The sequence below is a fragment of the Lethenteron reissneri genome, chromosome 53 (assembly GCF_015708825.2).
Source record: "Lethenteron reissneri isolate LAM-NWPU_2019-01 chromosome 53, ASM1570882v1, whole genome shotgun sequence".
Lineage (NCBI taxonomy): Eukaryota > Metazoa > Chordata > Hyperoartia > Petromyzontiformes > Petromyzontidae > Lethenteron > Lethenteron reissneri.
The window spans coordinates 5959622-5985741 of record NC_083831.1 but is presented as its reverse complement, the minus strand read 5'-3'; the positions used below and the strand labels follow the sequence as shown (position 1 = coordinate 5985741).

General features: G+C 48.1%; 1 protein-coding gene across 4 annotated transcripts; it reads right to left on the bottom strand.

Annotated features, from left to right (window-relative positions):
- Positions 1-10700: 10700 nt before the first annotated feature.
- Positions 10701-23252, bottom strand: LOC133356305 (RNA-binding protein Nova-1-like). 4 transcript variants are annotated; one of them, XM_061573750.1, is made up of 5 exons: positions 23007-23252; positions 18542-18583; positions 16838-16981; positions 15507-15646; positions 10701-14030 (listed from the first exon to the last, which is right to left on the bottom strand). In XM_061573750.1, the coding sequence occupies exons 1-5, from the start codon at positions 23122-23124 to the stop codon at positions 13092-13094; spliced, it is 1383 nt and encodes a 460-aa protein (XP_061429734.1). In that variant the 5' UTR covers positions 23125-23252; the 3' UTR covers positions 10701-13091. The 4 variants fall into 4 exon arrangements, with proteins under 4 accessions (XP_061429734.1, XP_061429737.1, XP_061429738.1 ...); XM_061573753.1 differs by having other exon boundaries at positions 23064-23251; XM_061573754.1 differs by lacking the exon at positions 18542-18583 and having other exon boundaries at positions 23064-23251.
- Between the last annotated feature and the right edge of the window lie 2868 nt (positions 23253-26120).

Below are 26120 nucleotides of genomic sequence, written 5' to 3'. Positions count from 1 at the left end.
TGGGGGGGGGAGAATGGGGGGGGGAATGGAGGGGGGGGATGGAGGGGGGGGGATGGAGGGGGGGGGAGAATGGAGGGGGGGGGATGGAGGGGGGGGAGAATGGAGGGGGGGGGATGGAGGGGGCGATTGGAGGGAGGGCGGGGGGATGGAGGGCGGGGGGGTGGAGGGCGGGGGGGGGGTGGAGGGCGGGGGGGGGGTGGAGGGCGGGGGGGGGGATGGAGGGCGGGGGGGTGGAGGGCGGGGGGGGGATGGAGGGCGGGGGGGTGGAGGGCGGGGGGGTGGAGGGCGGGGGGGGGGATGGAGGGCGGGGGGATGGAGGGCGGGGGGGTGGAGGGCGGGGGGGGGATGGAGGGCGGGGGGGGGGATGGAGGGCGGGGGGGTGGAGGGCGGGGGGGGGGATGGAGGGCGGGGGGGGGGATGGAGGGCGGGGGGGGATGGAGGGCGGGGGGATGGAGGGCGGGGTGGAGAGAGGGGAGGGGGTGCATGGAGAGGGTTTTTTTCTGAAGCGGGAGGGGAGAGAGAAGGGGGGAGGGATGTGGTGGATGGAGTCGAGAGAGAGAGAGGGAGGGGAGATGGAGAGGGGGAGGAGGAGCCGAGGGGAGTCGCACGAGTGAGATTGTTTTTTCTTGAGCTCATGATGAAGATGAGGAGGAGGGTGAGGAGGAGGGTGAGGAATGTGGAGAAGGGTGATGATGAGGGGGGTGATGTGGGTGAGGAGGAGGGTGATGATGAGGGGGGTGAGGAGGAGGGTGATGAGGAGGGTGAGGAGGAGGGTGATGATGATGAGGGTGAGGAGGATGAGGAGGAGGGGGAGGAGGAGGGTGATGATGATGAGGGTGAGAAGGGTGATGATGATGAGGGTGAGGAGGGTGAGGAGGAGGGTGAGGAGGAGGGTGATGATGATGAGGGTGAGGAGAAGGGTGATGATGAGGGGGGTGAGAAGGAGGGTGATGATGAGGAGGGTGATGAGGGTGAGGAGGAGGGTGAGGAGAAGGGTGATGATGATGAGGGGGGTGATGAGGGGGGTGAGGAGGAGGGTGATGATGAGGAGGGTGAGGAGGGTGAGGAGGGTGATGATGAGGAGGGTGATGAGGGTGAGGAGGAGGGTGAGGAGATGGGTGATGATGATGAGGGGGGTGATGAGGGGGGTGAGGAGGGTGAGGAGGGTGAGGAGGAGGGTGAGGAGGAGGGTGAGGAGGAGGGTGAGGAATGTGGAGGATCCCATGAGAGTCGGAGCATTGAGGCCCCGACATTGGGCAGAGAAAAAAAGTTCCACTCGTGCTCGCTACCACCATCATCATCATCAGCAGCTGTAACAAGTTGCAACAGCATCATCGTCAGCAGCAGCATCATTTGTAACAGCAGGAGCATCATCATAATCATCATCAGCTGTAACAGCAGAAGCATCATCAGCAGCATCATCAGCAGCTGTAACAGCAGAAGCATCATCAGCAGCATCATCAGCAGCTGTAACAGCAGAAGCATCAGTTGTAAGCGCAGGATCATAATCATCAGCAGCTGTAACAGCAGAAGCATCAGTTGTAAGGCTGGGTCATCATCATCAGCAGCTGTAACAGCAGAAGCATCATCAGCATCATCAGCATCATCATCAGCAGCATCATCATCAGCAGCTGTAACAGCAGAAGCATCATCAGCAGCAGCTGTAACAGCAGAAGCATCAGTTGTAATAGCAGGATCATAATCATCATCAGATATAACAGCAGTAGCATCAGCATCATCAGCAGCAGCTGTAACAGCAGCATCATCATCAGCAGCAGCTGTAACAGCAGCAGCATCATCATCAGCATGAGTTGTAAGAGCAGCAGCATCATCATCAGCATGAGTTGTAAGAGCAGCATCATCATCAGCATAAGTTGTAAGAGCAGCATCATCAGCAGCATCATCATCATCAGCATGAGTTGTAAGAGCAGCATCATCATCAGCATAAGTTGTAAGAGCAGCATCATCAGCAGCATCATCATCATCAGCATGAGTTGTAAGAGCAGCATCATCATCAGCATGAGTTGTCACGGCATAGGCGGCTGTGCGGATGCATCCGAGGGCAACTCAGCTGCTGTCTTCACCGACCCAGCGTGGTGAAGTATGGTCACATAACCACCACGGCCAAGCACAGCGTGGGGTGGCCCTCATCCAGCAGTGGATTGATACCAACAAAAGGAGGGGGCTGCGCATGTACATTACAGAAGAAACATTAGGTGCGATGTACAACACTACAAAAGCGTCAATTATTATAAAAGCCGGGCGGAATTTCCGTGTGTCCGTCAACTGGATTACCAAAGAGAGCCTTTCAGGCGGCCTGAATCAACAACGTGTAGTAGAGAGAGTGGACCCCCTCCAAATGTGGGGGTAGAAAGTCGATCCCACAGGGTTCACAAATTGTCGACCGCCCACCCCTCCCCCAAAAAGGAATGTATTTTGCAGGCGTATAAGATGTACACACCTACATACAATAGAGTCAGTAGTATCGTACAATAGAGGCAGTAGATACTACAGCAGATACTACGGACTCTATTCTATGTAGGGTGTATATATGTCTACAACACCCTACACATACAATCGTCAGTCGATACAACAGCAGATACAACTGACTATTGTATGTAGGGGGTATAGGCATATACACAACTGCGGTGCTTTAATAAGTAACTACTTCTTTATTATAGCTACTTATTTATTATCCAGGAAGCTGCACCCGTGTCCAAGGACTCATTGCAGGAGGGTTTTGCATAACACTAAACTAAACAATTTTTTACTGGTAGGAACCCACTGGTTCCACCAGCCCACAGGGGATTATTGTGTCCGTCCGTCGTGCAGGGAGGGGATGGGTGGGGAGAGGCTGGGTGGTGAGGGTGGGGCTGGTTGGGGAGGGGCTGGGTGGGGAGGGTAAGGCTGGGTGAGGGATGGGAGAGGTGGGGCTGGGTGGGGAGGGGCTGGTCACCCCGTGGTGCCCTTATAAAACTCAACGTTTAACCTACTCACGCCGGCTTGTGCCCGCCCTCACAGTCGGGCATATTTGCGGAATACACCACGCCGCCGTTGACGCTGGCCATTGACCGAGTAAACCAACGTTCTTACCAGCTCCCTCCGCAGGAATGTGTTTTCATTTAATCAAATATCGCAAGCTAAGCAGTGGTTAAGCCTGGATAGTGCTTGGATGGGCAGAACAAGGTATTGTTTTATTAAATCATTTATATTAAGTTCACTTGCTTGCTTGCGCGCTTACGACCATGCAAATCTTTCAGTCGTTTTTTAACCCGCTTCCCGTAATCCAATCGAGCTAACATTTTGCACACATATTCGTTGTGCGTGACAATTTCTTTTCGTGAAAATTTTTTCCCAAAATTTTACACTTTTTAGGTAATTTTTTTTTTATATTTAATTACCAATTGTTTAATGGTGACAGGCAATCATCTGACCCATAGGTGGCAGCCATCTCAAGCCAGAGGACGAGAGGACTCTAGCCACCCGTTTCAAAGACCAATGTGGGCTGGGTTGTGGCCCATTGAACACGCATATAAAGGATTTATAGTGAAAACTTTGTTTTTACGGGTTAATTTTTTTTACCAGGTAAGGCCCCACTGAGCTACGCATTTCTTTTTCAGAAGCGACCTGGCCACCACAAATGATAGGTCAACGAAGTGGCTCATCTACGTGTGGAAATTTACAGCAGCTCAACGCTCTGAACGCGTCGTGATGTTGATTCTAAATGTGGAGGGAAAAAACGGAGGACCCGGAAAAAATTGCACGCGATCACGGAGAGATGCAAACTCCACATTTACAGGTGTCAAGGGTCGGAATCGAATCCATGACCTCCTGCATGCCAGTCGAGGTAGTTAACATCTCACCACCGTGGTGCCCAGTTATATTCAGGTGATTTCAGCCAATTAATGATGAGTCGTGTCTCATACACGTGGGAGAAAACCGGAGCACCCGGAAAAAACCCACGCGTTGCGCGAGGGTGCAACGCTCTATCCCCGTACAGATAGAAACAGATGGCGATTAATCCACGATTAATCGCTTCATCCTCGGCGCCCACGGGAAGTTTCTCAACATCTGTGCGGTGATCCACCGACCCTCGCTGCGGCTTCCACAACGCGGGATTTGCGGGCCACGTGCGGCCGGCCGCTGGCTCCCGAAGGTCTCCAGCAGACCCACCACCGCCGAGTCGTCATCCCCTCGCGTGCGGCAGTGGGTCTCCTCCAATGCGAAGCTCTCACGAGCGCAATTAGGCCACACACCGCCAGGGTATCGTGCGGTCACGGCGCACAGCAGCAGGCGGCTGTCGATCCGCTGCTGGCGGAACAACCAGCGCGGCCCATCGGTGCCTCTGGCGCCCGGAGAGCCGGAGCCAGTGAGCGGCCGCAGACCTTGAGGAGCCATCATCGAGTCCCGAGCCAGTTACGCTACAGACTTAGAACAGCGTCGTTGTTGTTGGTGGCGGTGTAACACCCAAGGGCTTAGCAAGTGTGTGATCGGCGCGTTCCGTGATGGACTGGACTCCGAAGAGCGAGTTGCGTGCGAGCGAGTGTTCTGACTCCGCTCGCGAATGTGGCACCCTCCTTACAAACCTCCCGAGACTCAATGCGTTCTCACTGCCGTTGTTAAAAACGGCACCCAGTAAACCCGGTAACCGTTTGCCCAAAATCGGTTACCGGTTCTGGAAATACAGGAAGCGGAATTCACTCATTGGCACGCGCAAATGTAGACGTGGGACCCTCACGTGCCCATTCCCACCTGGGGCCGCAGGCCGACGGGTCGACGGAAAGGGACGAGGGGGACAAAGGTGCAGCCCTGCAATTGCTTGCTCACACCGCCGCTGTCAGAAGGGTCTCCGAAGTGTATTTGGTCTTCTCTTCCGCACCGATCGGAATTGTCGGATGGGGTGGTCCACCACCCACACCCAGGGAGGGCGGCCTAGCGTGGAGACAAATTCACCAGAGCGATGACAGACTCGTGCGATGGAGGCAGAGATTGTTTTTTGTTTGCACGCAACACCGTGCGATGACAACTTGAGACTGACTTCATTCAGCAGTGGATAGAACGTGGCCGACGAAGATGATCCTCTGCCACGTGAAGTTAATGGACCAGTTTGACTTTAAACCCTCCCATCACGTGTTTCACGTGAGAAAACAAACTTATCGTCCTGGGACGATGTCGTACAAATCTAATAATCGACCCAAACTTGTAATTAACTACCTTCTTATGTGGTCGATTCTAAAGACCCGTTTGAAAGTGACGACCTCCCACGACATCCTGTCGCATGAAGGCTGGAAACCCCAAGCCACGCCCCAGCGCGATGCAGCTGACGATCTGTCCAGATTACATTTAAATATACACTTACCGGACACACAAAGCTTAACGTACGCAAACACGTTAAAATATGATTCTTTATTGAATACATTTCCAAAACGGACGTTTTTTTTTACAAATACAAAATAAACCGTTCCAAAGTAAAAACAACGTAAATTCCTGTATCACGTGGCATTGTGGGTACCTGGGGACGTCCCAGACACCGAGGGGGACAAGTGGGGGGACCAGGGTCAGGACAGGAGGGGGGGGGACAGGGGAACAGAGGGGGGGGACAGGGTCGGCACAGAGGGACAGGGGGGGGAGGGACAGGGGGAGGGGGGTCGGGGGGGGACATGGGGGCCAGGAACAGGGGGGTAACATCGCCACAAATTGCCATTCGCTCCACCACCAATGAAGAGGACGATCCATTTGCCGATAGCCCACTCAAGTACAGGGGAGGAATCTGGAAAAAACGTCGCATTTCAAAAGCCCCCACACGCCAATCTCCCACCCATCTCGACTCGATTCACTTCTTCCAATTGTTTTTAAAACACACGCCTAGCTAGCTCCTGTCGAAGAGCCGCCAGCGCGATTAGCTTACATTTCAGAGAAAGTTGTCTCAAGGTCACGGCTCAAACTCCGGCTCCCACGCACCTGTGACAAGCACAGTCGGCTAACGTAGGCCGTGAAAGGTTATTTGGGTTAGATCGCGTAAATGTGTCGTTAAACCCGCCACCACCCGACACAGCCAATTAGTAAGGGTTGTCACGTAAACAGAACGTGACAATTCGCCACAACATTTACAATCTGAGGACGACGTTTCGCCAGTAATTTAACCTCTTATGGATATTGGTCTTGAAAGCCTACGTGTTAAATGGATCGCCCTGTATACATCAGCTGATGTTTCAAAGGCAACGGGCCCCCTTCTTTTGAGCACACAGGGCAAAATGATCGGCCCATTCGCTGGATATGCCTCTGAAACACGGTGGAGCACATCAACCGCTGGTAACTTCAGACTCAAGTCGACAGTGTACAGGTTTTGTACCCTGCACGTTTGACAGGTTTCCATCGGCACGCGTCGAGTATCCATCAAAGCCTTCAACGGTCACACGGACCGATTGAAATTCTCTTACAAAAACATCCCCATGCAAGAGCCTCCTGAAAATAAGTCTTGAGACTCAGCGAGGCCCACCCGGTTAAAGAACACGATTATTATAAATATATAAAAAATGCAGTGACGTTTTCAGGCTCTACAGAGCGGGGGAAAAATGTAAGAGATTTCAAGCTATCAACGAGCATTTCAGAATCAGAATATTTATTTATTCTGGAGGAATCCGATGAGCTATGAAAGCTCTTTTAGGCGGTGATCACCACCCGTTTTACAGCCCTGAGCCAGTGGTGGAAATTCCACATTTCTCATCCTATGTATATCCAAAAACTACCGTTTTTAACTTCCTCACGAATTGGTACTCATTTTACGACACTCCGGAAAGGGATGATGGGCTGAGTCGATAACCAATGGGGGAAGAATTTGCGACGTTTCGATTGCGAGCCGCTGCGGCTCTCTTGTGACGTAGCGCATGCGCAGTGTGTTCATGTGCACACGTGACGAATGGTTTTGATTGGCTACCGGGTGGTGGAGGGTTATAGTTAAATAATACATTGACATTATTACTGCACGATCGGACCCAATGGAAACCACCGATTAATCGTACACACACAAGGCTGACACTTTTTTTTTTAAACAAGCATTAAAAACGCGGTCAAAATCTTTCGTGAAACGGTCTTGACTCAAGTGAGGCTTTACTGGGTAAACACACGTACTGTTTCTTATCGTAAAGATAATACATTTACAGCAGTATTGTGTATACGGTATACGTATATAATCTGAAACGGCAACAAAATAAAAAATAGCTAAACTATATCGATCGTTTACACAGAAATGAAATACTTCATTCATGGAATGATGCTTCAATCATTCTTCGATTTAAAAAAAAGCTAGATAAGACTTTAATTTAAGAACTACCGACCTATTATCCTCTTACTATCGCATGAGTATAAATCGTTCACAAAGAGTACTCAAAACAGAATAGCGGCAAAACCAAAACACGTCGGTGGCAAGGCAAGGTTTCGGGAAAGGTTTCTCTACCATCGACGAACACACACCGCTGATCATAATCTGTAAAAAAAAGACTAATTACTTTAAAATACAACTGTCTAGCATTTGTAAAATCGACGTAAGTCATCCGAGCCTCTTGCAAACCCAGGCCTTAATATTAAAACACATTTAGAAGTAATAAAATCCATCTACAGACATGGTAACAGCCTCGCTAACTTCATGTGAACTACTAAAATCCAAAAAGAGGAGTGCGACTAGGAAATGTGCTTTCACCAGTCATTCACAGCGACATTAGGAGAGATGCTTTCTGAAAATCAGACAGGAGAGAACATTTGCTGACATAAAACGGAGAAAACATTAACCCGTCTTAAAAGATTAGTTGACGACACAGCCATGAACACAATGTCCGATAGGAATGAACTACAGGAAATGTTAGAAGTGCTTAACAAGAAAAAGGCAGCAAGGTTGTAAAAAATAAGCCAAAAAAATCGTGTACAAATTCACTGAAAAGATAAGAGATGTCTAAACAGTTGGACACAGCTGCAAAACACAGAATATGTATGCCTAGTGCAGGCTTTTGGAGGTGGATCGAGATCAGAAAGGCAGAGGAGAATGGGGGTTGATAATGACAAACGACTGCATGATGAAAAGTAACGCAACCACAACGTGTCTACGAAAACCTGCTACGACGACACTGGGATCAGAGACACGGACACCGATGAAAACGACCAACAAAAGCTCAAAGTGCGCAAAGAGGAACGCAGGAGATGGATGCTTGTGATCACGCCAGGGAGACAAAGCGGAGGAACATGTGGATTCGATGACACACACAAGTTAGACATTATTTCGGCTGCCGAGACTAGTTAGCGGGTTTGAGCAGGACGCGTCGCTAGAAGGGATGACGGCCGGTGGGCGTGAAAGGAGGGAACGGCGCCCAAGACGCCGTCCCCCGCGGAGAGGTGGAGTGATGAGATCGGCTCGGGTGCAGGAGCTGGGGTGGATTGTCGCATCGCGTGACCATGAGGGGGATGACGACGGAGAGCTTGTGGAGAACCTTCGTCCGGCGGCGATTGATCACGGTCGATGAGTGATACGGCACACACCTGCTTCATGGTGGATCGACATAAACGTTGGCGGACTACGCGCGTCGTTATGAACCGGCACTGCAGACAAAAGTGGGCGAAGGTGATTTTATCATTTGGATTACCAGTTGTGCACCAGAAATAGGGTTGCTGCGATGATTTCACGATATGATATCTAATGCCATCATTATCAAATTAGTTTTCCCATAACCTTGTTTGTTGGCTCAAGCTTTCTGCAAAGTCTTCCCAATCGTCAATCTATGAGCGCTCACCACGCACGCAAATGTTGTTAGGTACACACACAAAAACACATAGGCAGTTAATCAGGACAATTATGACGATCGCATATAATCGCTATGCCGTCAGTTACTCCGAAGAGGCTATTATTTATGTCCAGATTTAACATTTGAAAGTTGTTTTGTTATTTCAATGTTTTTTAAGGAGCAATGGTAACCATAACAAATTATGTCAAAAAAACGGACCACACGCTCATCGTGGACCTTGTATATCGTACGATAAACGTCGTCGTCTGGTATTATCGCAGCAACCCACACCGAGTGTAGCTTAGTTTGCGGTTCTTATTACTGCTGGCAGTAACAACTGTAAAGATCCCACTACGCATCGTCTGCTTCTCACTCGCGGTGGTCATTAAAGACCCCCCCCCCCCCCCCGAAAGTCATTCGCAAGAGGCGGTGATTGTGTGCCAGCAACAAGAGGCTCCAAATTTGCCAAATTCGAAAATGATACCAGAAATTACTAAATTGGGACCATACACAACAATCATTGCCTCCCCCCCCACCCCCAATATTGGCCGACGAATGCCCCACATCACTCCTACAAATTAAAGACTATCCTGGTCTCCTGAGTTCTCTCTCTCACCTGGTTGAACAAAATTACTTGGCAACCTCTTTCCATATTCTTAGGTTTTTTCCTCTTTCCACCCATATCCAGCAGAGGGCGATAGCACGATAAAAATAACTCAATTAATGTGGTTAGCAAGAACACACACAGCCCTTCTGTCAATCCACTGCTGGATGAGGGCCTCCCCACGGTACTTCCCAATCATGGTCAGTGCCAGTTGAAGGCGGGAAGCATAGACGTTGAAGCGATGTACAGTACAACAATGATTTCACTGCACTGCCCTCGGCTGACACCGTAGCTCCACAATGCGTTGTGCACGGTGGTGGTCGCTCATTACAAGAACAATTCAGGCTCAACCCCACAGCCTCCAAGATCTGATGAGACTGGGTGCATGCCGTGTGATTTGATTTGGTCACAGGCAATTGATAAAACAAACAATATTAACTCTGACCTTATTCTTAAATCTGGATTTGAAGTTTTTGTGACTGCCAGGAATCCATACCCTTTGGTTCTTTCGGGAAAGTCACGTAGGTAGGTAGAAAAATAGATCACGACGTTTCGTTTGCCACACAAGCAATCGTCTTCAGGTGGGAGAGAGAATATTCCTAAACCCTAAATATCGCAAAACCTAACCCATACAACTAACGATAACCCAAGACCTAAACAAACTCCAGCAGTTACCCCAAAGATGTTTCCCAGCTTAAACAAGCATTAAAGTAGCATTCATCACTGCCAATGGCCCCAAGCCCTTAGTGAAAAGAAAATGTACCAATAGTAGGGGTCCGTCTTTAATAGTTTATAAAACCACTGTTGACTTTCCACATACTCAGTACCTTACTTATCAACCACGGTGTGATGTTGATGATGAGCTTCTGATGGTGAGACGAGGGCCACTGACCACAGTGCAGGCCGGCCTAACTCTTTAACGGACGCCGACACTGTGCGAGCCTAGAGGACGAGTGGAGGAGGTGATGTCGACGGGTGATCGCTTGAATTCCTTCCTCCAGCAACCGTGCCACCACCAAGATCACTCTGGGAAACCCCCGATTGCCGTGAGGCAGCACTGATGAGTTCCTCGCGGTTCAAAGCCCCATTGCCTAGGTCTCTCTCAGGGGGTCCACAATGACCACGTCAGAGGCAATGAACCACCACTGCTGAGAACATGGGTTCATCACCCTGTTGGGCTGGGACTCTCTCACTTGTTTAGGGGGTGGTGGTGGGTCCCCATAATGGCCGTGTTCAAGATACCGAGTTCAAGCCCTTGATACAGCTATAGTGCTGTGATGGTTCCACCTGAGGACGGAAGCTTGTGTTGCCTCCGAAACGCCGTGATTTTTATTTTATTTTTATTAATTACATTTTTTTTTACCTACGTGACTTCACCGAAAAAACCTAAGAATATCAAGCCCTGGGGTTGCGACTTTTGTTCTCAGACGTCAAACAAGTGGCCAGGCAGTGTCGGGGGCAACAGGGCTGATCTGGTAAAGCTGTGGTTTACAAGGTTTTTAATCCACGCAGCCACTCGTGATTTAACCGGGTTCCCAGGTGCAGCGAGTTGATGGTCCTCAGCCCGTTTACCAATGACCGCACGAAACAATACCGTCAAATTGAATTTGGACTTAACGATAATTCAACAACATTTAAATTTTACAAATGATCATTGTAACAGCAATACGATGGAAACTCTTGGCCGGGCATATGAACGGTGGGCATCTAGCGTGGGTGAGATGCTACTGAAGTAGTGGGTGGCAGGGTGACATCAAACGGCTCGCTGTGACAACTCTGCATGGAAACGCGTCTCTCATGACTCCAAGATGACGTTAACCACACATCTGGAATAAAATTGGAAGAAAGAAGAAACATTAAAGATGCAAGACAAAAAGCAAACGGCTCTAATCTCATAGATTTATGCCTAGGCTGTGTCCCGGGCTGTCCCATACCGCTTTGGTTAATAACAGGGTCTCAGAAGTGAGGTAAAGTTACACCCATTAGCACCGATTTATTTTTTACCCATTAAAGCTTTACGAGGCCAAAAGATTTAGTTTTTTCAGGAGGGTCCTTCCTGCTACGTTCGGGTGTTTAATTAAATCAGCGAGTGGCTTCATATAGGAGGAAAATGCAAGTACCCGGAAAAACATCACAACAAATAGGGAGACTCAGTATTTCCATCTAGTGGCTACACCAACTCCCACTGCACCTACAACACCCAGAAAAATCCTGGGTGGTGGTCTCCCATCCACATACTGACCGGCCTAAACACCCCTTAAAGCTTTCGGAATCGGTCGTATTCAGGGCGATTTGATGTATACACATCATTGTGGTGGCGACATTTCTGGGGGATTTTTAAATATTTAATCTGTGTACAAAGTTTCAGGATCATCGACGCTGGACGGCCCGGAACACACGACCAATTCGAACATCTGCAAGAGAACTGCCGTTTGTTTTTTTTGGCTTGCAATCTCGTAGGAGGAAGAGCGAGATTCCAGAAGGCGATCAGAGAGCACGCAAAAGATGGGTATCCCACGTTCGGTTAAACCGGTTTTATTTAAAGAAGTGATTACATGCAATGTAATTTGGTAATGAAATATGATGCAAACAAAGGGGGGGTTTTTCACATTAAACCGCAGCTACATACGAACACTACAGACTCGCTAATGGGCACGCGTATTCACAATGCATCTTCAAACGGGTGGCGAAAGCTATAGAATGAGTAGATGTTTGCGGTTTTAGCTTCTGCTGATTTCCGTGTTTTTTTGTCTTATCAAGAGTTATGAAAGGTACAGTGAAAACACAAAACAGGGCTTTCTTGGGCCCAAGACTAAATCAACGGTGTCCTTTCCTGCTACCGAACCTCTCTTCTCCACGGTACAGCGTATACACCTTCACATTCCTCTTCCTGTCAAAAAAACAAACACAGGGGCTCTACCAGCCCGGTGAACTATGGTACGCGGTAAAAGGGGTGCTGCCGTCTTAACTGGGGGTGACCTTTCCTCTCTTCTCAAGTTGATTCAAGATTAGTTTTCTTTCTTTATTCCTTAAACAAAGGTTTCCGTAAACACCCCCCCCCAACCCCTAACCCCAGAATTTAAGCAACGTGTAATGACAACGATCAACGACTAGGTTCGAAAAACAAAAAAGCAAAGAAACCCTTTAAAAAAATTACTAACAGGAGGGGGGGGGGGGGGGAGAGAAAAAAGCTTCAAAATGCTCGAAAATCTTTCAGTTTCCAACAACCCCCTCCGTATAAAATATACACCAACGTACTCACGGCGACCGAGCGTGCTTGCTTTCGGCTGGGTGGCGTGCGCAGTCCAAGTTTGGCGGGACGCTGAAATCATAATCGGGTTAACATTAAAACAGAGGCTTAAAACGAGAGCTTGTCCCCAACAAAAGCCCTTGCGTGCCTATTAATTAATCTCCTATTCTCACACGCCCGTTTCAGACACTATAAAGCCTCTGCCTCGGCCCACGTCTACTCACGGACGCAGGGACGGCCTTTCTCTCTCTCGCCACATCCGAGTCGGGGGCGTATGGAGGGGTGGGATGCTAGGGTGAAGGGGGAAGATGGGAGTGGGGGATGGGATGAGGATGTTGGAGGTGGGACGGCTGGGTTGGGTTAGCCCGGTGGGGGCGATGGTGTGGACGGCGGGGGGGGGGGGGCGGAGGTGGCGCTGACATGAGCTCGCCCGCCCGCCCGTCCAACCGCCAGCCCGCCTGCTGCACTAGCGCCGCTTGCTGGTGGCGCGGTTGACCTGCTCGGCGCCGACGCGCTTGCGGATCAGGAACTCGGCGGCTTTCCGCGCCGCCGCGGTGCCCAGGATGGTGACCCGTCGGTTGTTGGTGCCCGGCACGAACTCTCCCACGCGCGAGATTTGGATGCGGGTGCCCGTTGCCTCCTGGTAGTCCATGAGCGTCTGGCCACCCTTACCCAGGACGGCGCCGATCAGAGACTCGTGCACCTCCAGCTCCAAGGTGCCCACCTCCTCCACACCGTAGCCGTCGGCGGGTGCCGCCTCCCCCTGCTTCTCCTCCTCGGTGCCGTCGGCCGCCACGCCCAGGGTCTTCATGCTGTAGCCGCAGCGGGACAGGCGGTCCAGGGCCTCCGTGACCGCCTGCAGCTCTTGGCCCTGGAAGCCCTCCTGCAGCACGGGCTGCGGGACCGCCGTGACGCGCGACTCGTAGCCGCTCGCCGCCATCGCCTGCGGCCACTGGTACTGCTGCATGGCGGCGGCGTACTCTCCCGCGCCGCGCCCGTACCACTGCTGCTGGTGCTGCTGCTGCTGGTGGTGGTGCGGGGGCGCGGCCTGCTGCTGCTGCTGCGCGTAGGCCGACGGGGCCGAGGCGGGCACCCCGGCGCTGGGACCTCCGGCCGAGTGCGGGCCGTAGCCTTCGGGCTGCGCTGGGTAGCTGAGGCGAGGGCAGCTGCTGCTCTCCGGGTGCTCGACGATCTTCTGCACAATGAGGCGCACGGCGATGCGGTTCTGTTCGCGCGTGCCCGCCACGCTCACGACGCGCTCGCGCCCTGCGCCCGTCCAGCCGCCCGTCATCTTCTGCGACACCTCAAGCCAGGCGCCCGACTCGTGGATGATGTAGCGCACCGTGTCGCCGCCCTTGCCAATGATGAGCCCTGCCGTGCTGTTGGGCACCACGATCTTCACGTGCTGCACCGCCGTGGAGAGCGTGGGGTTATGATGCGTCGGTTAATATCGATGATCTAGTTAATGAATACATTTTCCCCACCCCCGAGCAATTTCATCCAATTGTGCTTATGGCGATGGTGTCGTGAGACCAAGTATGAATTTGGATCTCTCGCAGAGCAACCTTTGGAGTCTTCCACCTCATCCAATGAAAAAACAAGCCGTGCCCCCCATGTCAGTGACACCTTGCCCCGTCCGATTCACACATTGTATGTAACTGGGTTAATGCCACCTCTGTAGCCGTTAGAACCCCTCACATGAAGGACATTAAAAAGGGAATTTGTTTTTCGTTTTAAAGCTTTTGTGACTGCGGGGATTCATCTTCTTGGTTCTTTCGGTAAAGTCACGTAGAAGGGAAAAAAAAATGTATTGTTTTATTTTTATTATTTCCCTTCTACGTGACTTTACCGAAAGAACCAAGAGGGAATTTATTCTTGAATCAAATAGCAAAATTTCAATGAATACTGCCACTTCAACGCATCGAAACCAATTGTGTGTTGGCTGTTGAAATACATAGACTCAGAAGGCCCACAGGGTGAGGGTCGTACATGTTTTGTTGTTGTGGTGGAACGGATCGACGTCTGTTTATTACTATTGCGTAATTGCATCACACGTAAAACCATGGACAGCCAAATAGAGAAATACGAGTCAAATCCAGCAACAGACAGGTTTCATAAACTGATGAAATTTGGTGGCCAAGGGGATGACTAAGGGTGCCCTGCCCGCAGCAGAAGGGCGTGCAGTTATGTACACACACACACACGGACTATGCGATGAGTAATACATGCAAAGTTTGATTTATCCATGGCTAAAGACACAGTTGCCTGGAATGTCGCATAAAATTACCATACTGCGTGTATAAAGCCATACAGCTGTGTTTTCAACCACTGCGGCCATACGGAAAAGATGGTGAGTACCCACTGAGATTAAAAGTCTCTCCCGTGGGCTGCTCTATAACGTGGACGCCGGGTGGACTTGCACTGCTTTGTGAGAGTTCCAAATGGATTCTGTGTATAACGTATGGGGGGGGTCCTCAAAAACTAAGGTGCAAAATATCTTGGTGCAAAAACACAAACGCCACGACCAAAAAATGTGGTGGGGGGGGGAAATAACAAAAGTTTTTCAGTGAAATTAAATACAAGAATCTAAATTACACAATGCATCGACTTATTCCAAGAAAGCCTCAGGCTCAAACAGACAATCACAAATCAAAAGTCTTGCATTGGGATGTTTGGTCAATTCCATTCGTGAGCGTTTGCATGTATGCCAATTTTATAGTTATAAAAATTCAAATTATATATTTTCATACAATCATATTTAGCTTGCATGCACATTCATGTTCTCATATCTCTAGGCGAATATAATGAACTGGGATAAGAGGCGTAAAAGACGGCGCGAGACAAAAACAACCCGTCCAACCCGCTGGCATCACTCACATACCATATTTCCACGATCCGTCTCGGTGGAAGTGGCTGGCGCAGTCTTATCAAGGCAGCCGTAGATCTTGTCTGCGATGAAGTCGTGGGCTTGGACGATGGCCTCCTCCGTGCCCTGTACGAGCGCCACCCTCTCCATGGTGCCTGCAGGCAGCAAAGAGGAGGAGGGGGGGGGGGGAGAAGAGTCGTTTTCGGTGCATAAGCGATTTTAGACGGTCCAAAACGCCACCGGCATCGTGACAAAATACGATTGTTATACTAATCAATTGCCTGACTGCCCTTTACACCGGGGTGTCTCAAGATTGCTTTTCACGCAATAAGCGACTTGCATCACAGGTCTTTTCAACACATTTGAAAAACACCCCCAGTGGCAGCTGTCCCTGTGGGTACAAATTGAGGCATAAGCTGGCTTGCATTTGGGGACTAGACTGTCAGTAGGGGACGATGATTGCTATGTCTAATTGGGTAATTCTGCATCGCAACAGAAACTCGATGAGCGGTTGCATTGAGTGGGAGTGCACTTTGCTCTTAAACTGGCGACCAAAGTTCAATTCCTGGCTGTGCCCGACATCAATGGCGAGCGATAACTGGAACCAAATCTGGGAAACCCCTTCACCAACAAGCACTGACCAGCATGGTTTATGGTCAAACAAACCTCACGTCTGACACGTGGGCAGACCTTCATTCAGCGGTGGATTAACAAAGGGCAGTAAAATTAGTACGAAATATAACACCGCAATGGCGATGCCATCTCGCTGCACAAAAAAGCGAGACATTTTATACATACAAGACAATGAATAGGTAGGTGACGGATGCGAGGTCATTACTTGTGCATCAGTAAGTGGTGTTTTTCCAAATTCTATAAATATATCCAAAACAACTTCAAGTAAATTACGTGGCTTGTGTGGTCACCCCCACTGAGTCCCGTTAAACAGACACTGCTCCATGCAACGTCAAGGGCAAGGTATTGTTGTTCATTTATAGCAAGCACAAAGTTGCCACAAATCAACCACAATACCTTGCTGAGATCGTCAAGGAGCATAAACCATCACGCAAACTCCAGACATCCTCGCAGCAAGCTTTTAGCTAACCATCGTACAAAGACGGCCTAATTTAATGGGGATTAATTGGAAAAACATTAGCAAGTAATGTTTCTACTGTCTATGGGAAAACAGGGTCCGATTTACGACGGGGTCATCGTCAATCGGTTTCCAGCAACGCATTGTCAAAAGCGGGAACCGCCTGTAAACTAGATATCTTCCATTTTGTAAACTAGTATCTAAAAACAATGTCGGGCATGTCACAATCCATGAAGGCCAGGGGTTGGAGGCGAACCTGGAAAGAACTCGCGAGCCTTGGAGATCTTGATCACGGTGCCCGTGTCGTTCTGCAACTGGACGATGGTCTCGCCGCCCTTGCCCATGATGGCCCCGACAGCGCAGTTCGGCACCAGCAGCTTCAGGAAGAAGCTCTTTTCCTCTGCCGGGCAAAACGATGACAACGACCAACGCCGTTGCAGTACAACGCGTTAACATTACATCACCATATTATAACACTGGCAAGTTCCTTTGCATGTTCTAATTCAGATTTTCGCTCTATCACTCCCGACGCCGATCTGCCTTCAGTAACTGCCCTACATATACAAACTGTGATCTGTTTTCCAGTTGTTTCTCCGACATAACTCCAAATTGTTTTACTTGTTGTACATATTTGATTTTCCCATTTTCATCTCAACCCAAATTTGCAGTCTTTATTTTTAGGAAACATACCATTGGACATTACAATAAATACCGCTAGTAGTTCCAAGAATGCAACTTTCCATGATACTGTAAAGTTTCCAGTTTCAATGAAAATGTCTTAATTAATTTCCATGGTTCAGATCCACCTCAAAATGATGTTGTTTTGCAACCAATGCACATTACTAGCCATGGCATAGGAAATAACGTGTACAATTCTGACCATCATGGAATGAAAACTGAAAAGCGTGCATGTGTGGTGCATGCTAGGAATTACATTGAAACAGAAGAGGGAATACATGGATTTGAGAATGCACCTTTGGGAGAGAATAGCAATTGAGTGACAGGAAAAAAAGAGTAAATGCAGCCTGGAGAATGCCCACTACGGAGATGGAATGATGAAATCAGCTCAGATGCAGGTACTCTGTGGATCAATTCATCACAGGACCATGAGAGATGGTGATGGCCAGGGGTGGTGGTCTTCATCCAGCAATTGATATTTGAAGGTCGTTGATGATTTTAACACATACAACTGACCACAGTTGCATAAGTTATAATGTATTGCTACCCTTGGGTGGAATGATTCAACAACGTGATTGTCATTTGGATGGATTCAAGGTCAATAATTGACTCAACACTCTTTTTTTTACATTTTGGTGAATTGTAATGCCAAAAGTGTGGCTGCAGGGGTGACAAGCACCAATTACAAACGAATTGTAAAATGTGCGTGGTATAACCCCTTAATCACGATATATTATCGAACCACTGCAAAGGGGGGGGGGGAGGGTGTAAATAGTTATGTTGATAATAAAATTATAAACGTATTCATAACCGAGTATTGTTCTGCCACAATTCTACAGCGTCTAAGGTTGGGGGGGGGGTGATGCGAATAGCTTTGAAACAAAATAAAAATACAAGCTGCGATGTAAGAACAGCAAACTGCAAGCCGTCATGGGGAAAAAACCCAACCTAAAATATGCAACCCAAAGAACAGCTCTCATGTTAATATGTAAAAACATTTTTTTATCAGGTAAGGCCCACTGATCGAGATAGCTCTGTCAGAAGCAACCTGGCCACAAATGATATCCCAATTAAGTGGCTTATCATCATCATGTGGCTTATTTCGTGGAAATATTAAGTAGCCAAATACTCGAAACGCATGTTTCTAAATGTGGAGAGAAAACCGGAGAACCCGGAGAAAAATCTACACGACCACGGGGAGAACATGCAAACTCCAAATATACAGGCATCGGGATCGAACCCACGACCTCCTGTATACCAGGCGAGGTAGTTAACATCTCACCACCGTGGTTGCCCGGCCATGTGCCTTGGTCTTCATCATGGACTTGAACAGGGGAGTCGACAGCATGGATGGCAGGAAGAAAGGGAGTTTCAAACGACTGAGGCAGCAGAGGTGAAAATAGTAATCTTTCCTTACTGTGGTGTCGCTTTCACGTGTTTAAATATCTCAATGTATTAGCTCCACCAGGGAGCTGTGGGAAAACTCAATCTTGAGGCTTATGATGATTTAACATCTCCCTCGACGTCAATACCATACATTTTAACATTGAACAATAGATCATGGGGCCAGAACAGAAATCAATACAACCCGAGGTGGTGAAACTTTAGCCGTAGCGATTTTTTTTGTTCAGCTATTAAGGGTTAATTATTTGAGAACCCACTAATTTCAAATGGTTATCACATAATTGAATGGTACCGGCCATATTAAGAACTTAAAACTAGAGCAATAGCCCGGTTTGCGTCAGGGATGCATTCCTGAAATGTGCAACGAATATATTTGGAACCTCCAATTCGCACGGTTGGCTACGTACGGTGCGGAAGAAGTTCAACATTCATAGAAACGACGTAATAAAAGCAATTTTTCCATCCACCAAAAGACTGTACATAAATAAAATATTGTAGTCCACAGCATAGTATATTTCTTCATGCGTGACGCGCAGTAGTTCGTGTACAGGGTAGGGTGGATGCGAAGGCCGCGGTGACGGATACGAGGGGGGACGGCCGATGCTGTTAGCGACATGTGGGTTGAGGCAACGCTAATCGGGTAGCGGTGTTAATGAAGTGACAACAGATTTGCAACACGACATAGAAGGGCGAAACGTAAAGCAGGAAATTTGCTATACTATCATTATGCCACCTCAGGAGTGATCGACAAGTGAAATATTTGGTCTTGGCTCATGAACAAGTTACACTGTTTGCATTCTTTATTTTGTTTAATTTCTACAGTTTTGATTGCTACGTGAGCATACTTTGTTATGATTCTCACACACAATCCGAAGTATTTTGACCAGATTAAATTGTAATCACAGCTTCGTTTTGGAGCTGCCAAAGAGTTGTTAAGATGTATTGCTAAGGTCTCCTCAGATCTGAGGTGCGGAGCAAACTGCCCCTCCCTTTGTTCACACCTGCCTACAAAAATGCCGAATGCCAGAAACTTTAAAGTATTTTCCGTCATTACTTCTCTTAGTGCCAACGTCCCACTCATTTCCTCAGAATCCACTGGCAAAGCTGTCCATGCAATAGCTGTTACACGGCAAAGTGGATTTAAGAGTCTACATTGAGACCACATTTAGATTTGAATGTCAGTTTTCACAAACCAACTTTAGTGGATTTTACACTTTGCGGTACAGGGAAATTTTTACTTAAGATGTATCCTATAGTAATGTTTAAGTCTAGACTGAAGACATTCACTTTTACTTCAAAATAAATATGCTCACCGGTTCTGATTGTATTTTTATGCAGTCACATTTATAGATGTGCATAAATCCAAAAAATATATCAATTATTAAAATTACATGTGGACTTCAAGCTTTCGTGACTGCAGGGAATTCATATTCGTTGGGTAAAGTCACATAGATAGAACAGTAAATAAATTGAAAACTAATCAAATTAATATTTAACTTAATCCTCAAATGTATCGAGTTTGTTTTGTCAAATAATCAATGATTATGTATTCAGTTTTTTTTATCTCAGCCTATTCCAGTTGTCACAATTTTTGTCTAATGAGTGACCATGTGCCCAAGAAGGCTAATGTGCTCTAGAGGAGCTGTACACCCCTAGCTGCCACTGCTATTCAGTAACCTGAAATCAAATGTATCGCTCCGGATGACCGCTGCAAAGTATGATCTTGAGTTTTTATTATAGTGTGCTGATCTTTAAAGGTGCATTGAACATTTTTGATACTCCTACTGATACTCCTGCTGTTATGGAGCGACTCATGCTGCCAGCTATGGCTGCAAAGTTTGGTCGTACATGTATGTTATGTATATCGTTATTATAAAATTTAAATCACAGTTCCTATGAGCACTGTTACATTGTTTTTATAGCTTTATTTTGGTGATTTCGAAAACTTTTGGTTTAGCCATATTTGTTTGTAGTAGTACAGAGTTAGACCGAAAACTTTAATCTAAATAGCCTTACGGTTGTTATTGTTTGACTTGCATACCACTGGGATTTTTGCACACAGCATTGATATACGGTGCTTTTTCTGAAAGACTTTTATGCTTTTTCCTAGATTTTTCTGTTGAGCGTAGTTACTTTAAAATGTTTCTTGTTCATGTTTTTGTTTGTTGCGGTTGCACCCGATTCAAGAGCCGCATGGCTAACAGGGCTATACCTAATAAATGAACTGAACTGACTATTGAGCCAGTACCACTGAGAACATACAATCATATTCCGGTTTCAAGAATAACCTGCTTTCTCACCTGTTACGAAGTGAGAATGTAAAAAAATGCTATTCAGCTTGGAGATGGAGCGATGAGATGTAACCATTTGTAGGTTCTCGGTGCATTTTTACATCAACCACAAGACTAGCCGTGGGTGTGAATCATTGAACAGGCCTTCAAGCAGCAGTAGCTTTATCATCATGGCGGCTAACAGCCGTGCGAGTTTAAAATGATCAACTCCACGTGCTTGAATGGCTGTGCAACACAACTTAAGTGGGATCTTTGCGGTAAAACATAAAAACAGGGGTTGGGTGGGGTATCAGTGGTAATATAGTGGTTCATGATCCGCACTCTGAACCCCCTCCCACCCTGAAGAAACCTGAGTTTGATTCCCAACCACGTTCAATAAGTGGCTCCAGTGATGTCGGATCTGTTTCTGGGCCCCTCCTCCAACCCATGCCGAGCAGCGTGGTCACACCTACGGTCAAACTAATCCTACGGCCGCCACGGTTGGGAGGCCTTTGTCCAGCAGTTGATTGACAAGGGGGCGGAAATTTTTAGTTGAAGGTCACAAAGTGAGTGAAAATAATGATGATAGTTATTTTTTTCACACCTCACATGTTGGTATATGACATTAAGTTCCCGCCCTATGTTGGAATTTTCGGATTTGATTAAAAAAACCCTTCGAATTCATTTCAACACGCTGAAATTAGTTTGAGGTTTATTTGGTATTTCCATATTAAACCTCTAAAACCTATTTCAGCCGGTGAAATGAGTCTTATAAATCAATAGGTAGTCGAGTGGTGGTGCAGTGGTTAGGGCACTGCGCTCTGAACTCAAACAATCTGACTCCCTGCCGCGACTACCATCCGTGGAGAGTGATATTGCGCCTGTCCGGCATCCCCACACCACCTTCACCAACCCATATTGACAAACTTAGCCGAGTACTGGACGGTCAAACCCCCACGAACGATATGGCGCAGTGAAGCCTTCATCCAGCAGTGGATTTACAAACAGCTGTACATTATTATTTATATTGCATTCGTCAAAATAAAAATCCCTCAATAGGTTTGATGAAACAATGTTAAGTGGGGATTCACTGCATTGCTTACAGCGTCACAAATGTATCTACATGTATTAACAATGAAATGTATAGAAAATACTTCAGCAAAATAGCTTACTTAGGGCGTTTCATGCTACCGGTCATCAAACCGCTGGCTCATGGGATGGTTTTGCGTTTGAATTAACCCCCCCCCCCCTTAAGCATAACGCTTACACCGAGTCTGTTATTTAAATCATTGCTCAAGGCGAAGATAAAATGTACGTGATGTAGAAGCAGCAGAGCGCTGAAGTTGGGTTGGCTTCGCGAGCTCGGCCGATGAGGCCGTTGCACACAACGGGCGTTACACGTTGTGCCCCTCCACCCTCCTCAGGTGTTACAATGTAATTATATGCAAGGGCAACGATGCCTCGGATGTTATGTAAAGCGGTAGCAGCGAATAAACTAGCCGCAGCAACCCCTCACACATTCGCCATTTAAATACAAGGGGATTTCGTTAAAGGCGCTTACTTACACGCGTTACGACCGCGGCGGACCCGTTTGCATGCAAAACCCCACCAAAGTGTAAATCTGCATATAAATCGATACAAATGACATACGTGCAATAATATAAGCCAATTGTGTGGTTTTCGCTGCCGGCCTCTGCTTCCACGCGGCTGGGCCTAGCAAAACGCCTTTACCCCCCCTCCCGACATTTGCCTGAGCAGCGGCGCGGGCCTCGCTCGCCTCATCCCCGGCGGGAAACTCAGGCAAGCAGCGGGGGTTGCCCCACGGACTCGCACTAGGCCGCAAACTCCACATCCATCGCAAAGGCGACACGGGGATAGGAAACAATCGCGGCGGCGGGGGGGGGGGGACCAAATTAACTCAAACGAACCCCCCAGCCACGAGACGTTAAGTAAAGCGAGGTGGGGCGCGCACGCGAGTGCGGCCGACGGGGTGTGAGGCACGGCCGATGTTTTTTTTTGGTTGGTTGGTGGTGATGATGGCGCCTGCGCCGCCGCGAGGGCAGAGGCCTCCACCTTTGTGCGTGCGCTTGTTGCTGTCGCCCTCGCCGGGCGCGTCCATCGTCCTCTTACGCGACTCCCGCTGCTCCATGTCGCCATAAGAGCCGTTCTCGTGCGCCGCTCCGCTCGACATCGTCGTCGTCGTCGAGGGTTCTCGGTGCTGGCCGTTGATTTTCTTGGCGCGCGCGCGTTTCCCTCCGCAGTCAATTCCGCCGTCGATTGCCGCTTGGCCCTTGGGGGGGAGGGGGAGAGGGGGCGGGTCTCACTCGGCCGACTCCTCCTCCCTCCTCCTATCTCATACGGCCATTGGTCCGCGAGCCGTCACGTGACGCGAGAAAATACGCGGGAAAAGGCGAGAAGACGCGGGGAGGTGGGGGGGAAGGGGATCCGCCATCTTGGTTAAAAAGGGGGGGGATTTCAAACCCCTCCCCCTCGCTAGCCCCCCCCCCCTCGTCTTGCCGCTCTCCCCACGGCAACGTGGAGGCTCAGGCGGGGGCGGGGCAGGGGCGTGACGTCAGCACGCGTGCTGGCGAATGGGCGACAGGGAGTCCCTGAGTAAGATGGCCGCGATAAGTGACGCGTGCAAAACGATTTATTCAGCCGTTCATGTTGTGGTGTTGGCAGTGATGAGGATGAGCACTACGTGCTGTCTTTGAGCCCCGCCCCCCTCCCTCCCGATACGTTTTCCATTCATTGGCTACCACATTCTGATGAGCTTCCCCCCCCCTCTCCTCCCCCCCTTCAACTTGCTTATAAGGGATTACATCTTGAATCATTGCCTCACTTGATACAGCTAATTCGGCTGTGACGGTCCCACTTGATGACGGAGACTTGTGTTGCCTCCGAAACGTCGTGATTTTTTTTTTAATTTTATTTTCATTAATTTTGATGTTTTTACCTACGTGACTTTACCGAAAAAACCTAAGAATATGAATCCTTGCAGTCACGAAAACTTCAAATCTAGAATGAAACTGGCACTCTGTGGGCACTACGTTACACGAGTACGTTACACGTGTAGGTGTAAGGTGGACTACAACAAGAACAACAGGGGTGTGTGAGAAATGGAACGAGCCGTAAAGAGAGGACAGGAGAATGGCTTGACGACGCCGTAAGAGATCGGTGCCGGAAAGATGTGGCCGCCAATCGAGCATATTGGGGCACAGGAGAGAAGAGGAAAGTGGAAACAAGTGACGAAGTGTTGACGAATGCTTACCCCGAGCTCTCAATACTCTGATAGTGCGCTGTTTTTGAGTTGTACGCCTTTTGGCGTCATCTGGTCCAACACCAATGGAGACTAGGCTCTAAGGAAAGCTGTCTCGGGTGTGAACCAATCAACTTCAAGAACAGTGCAAATAATTATCAGTTTATTTTTGTTTGCATTTTGACTGCTTGTGTTGTGGTTATTGCAAACATCATCCCTTGTATAAAGGTTTCAGTTTTTGTACCAGTTGAAAGGGTAAAAACCTATTACTAAGTGACAAAGTGTTGACGAAGTGTGTAGCGGGCACCGACGGGGGGCTGTCTGCCCATCGTGGTGGTTGATGGTGGTGGTGATGATGTGGTTGATGGTGGTGATGTGGTTGATGGTGGTGGTGGTGATGTGGTTGATGGTGGTGATGTGGTTGATGGTGGTGATCTGGTTGTGCCGTGCGGGGTCACGTGGCAGTGGCGTGACTCTCCTCCAAGTGTAACAATTTATACCGTACTGTGCCTTATACAGTGGTGATTAATACAAGTTCAAGTTCATTTATTAGGTATAGCCCTGTGAGCCATTCGGCTCTTGAATCGGGTGCAACCGCAACAAACAAAAACATGAACAAGAAAACATCTTAAAGTGAATATGTGACTAAGTGCAAACAGAAAATCCAAGAAAAGACGGCAAAATATTGCAGAATAAACATCGTACACCGACGCTGTGTGCAAACATCCCAGTGGGATGCAAGTCAAACAACAACCACAAGACAACTTAGATTAAGGCCATCAGTCTTACTCCGTACTACAACAAATAAACCCAAAAAACTTTTCGAAATCACCAAAATAAAGCCATGAAAGCAATGAAACAGTGATCATAGGAACTGTGATGGAATTTTCACAACAAACGACATAAACAACATGCACTACCAAAACCCTGCAGCCATAGCTGGCTGCATGAGTCACTCCACAACGGCAGGAGCATCAGTCGGAGTATCATAATTTTTCAATGCACCTTTAAGATCAGCACACTAAATCAAAACGCAGGTCATACTTTGCAGTGATCATCCGGAGCGAGACATTTTATTTTAGGCCACTGAATAGCACTGGCAGCTAGTGGTGTACAAGGTACAAAAAATATATAACAATATTTATTCCTGTACGCTTTATTTTAATAAAATGCTGCAATGACGTTTGCGTCGAATAACTGGCCGCTCATTAAAGCGTTATAATTACCTCACGAACAATAGTCACGTAACTGACATTCTCAATATGATATCTCCCTCACATATACAGCATGGCACAAATAACAGTACCGTACGTCCAGTATATCTTACACCTGTGGATGACAGGAAGAAATACAGTATTGTATACTCTTTGGTTCTTTCGGTAAAGTCACGTAGGTTCAAAATAAAAGTAAAAAAATGATTCATTCCTGACATGCAATACCCTGGAGTCTACAAACTGAGTTGCATTTGTGGTGATTGTTACATTGGGGAAACGAAACGACACGTATCAGACTGTATTCGCGAGCACAAGGCAGATATGAAACACGGCAGGACTAACTCTTCCGCCGTTGATGATCACTGCCACAACGCTGCGGGCTCTCATGGTATTGTTTTCTCTGAGACCAAAGTGCTCTGCAAGCCGTCTGGCTACCATCAAAGATTTGTTCATGAAGCCATCCAGATATACAAACATAGACATAACTTCAACCGAGAAGATGGTTACAAATTGAGCAATCATTGGAAAGATGTTATTAACCAGGTAAACATTTAACTCTTCACAGTTGTCCCATCTTATTTTTCAGATACTAGCTTATTTTACCGAGTTAACTGCATCCCTAAAGTTTAGCAGTGTACTGCTATTTTACTTTGGGCTCCCCCACCGTTTTAGCTGCTGCCTTTGACGATGCTCCACTTCCCCCCACCTCTCTCT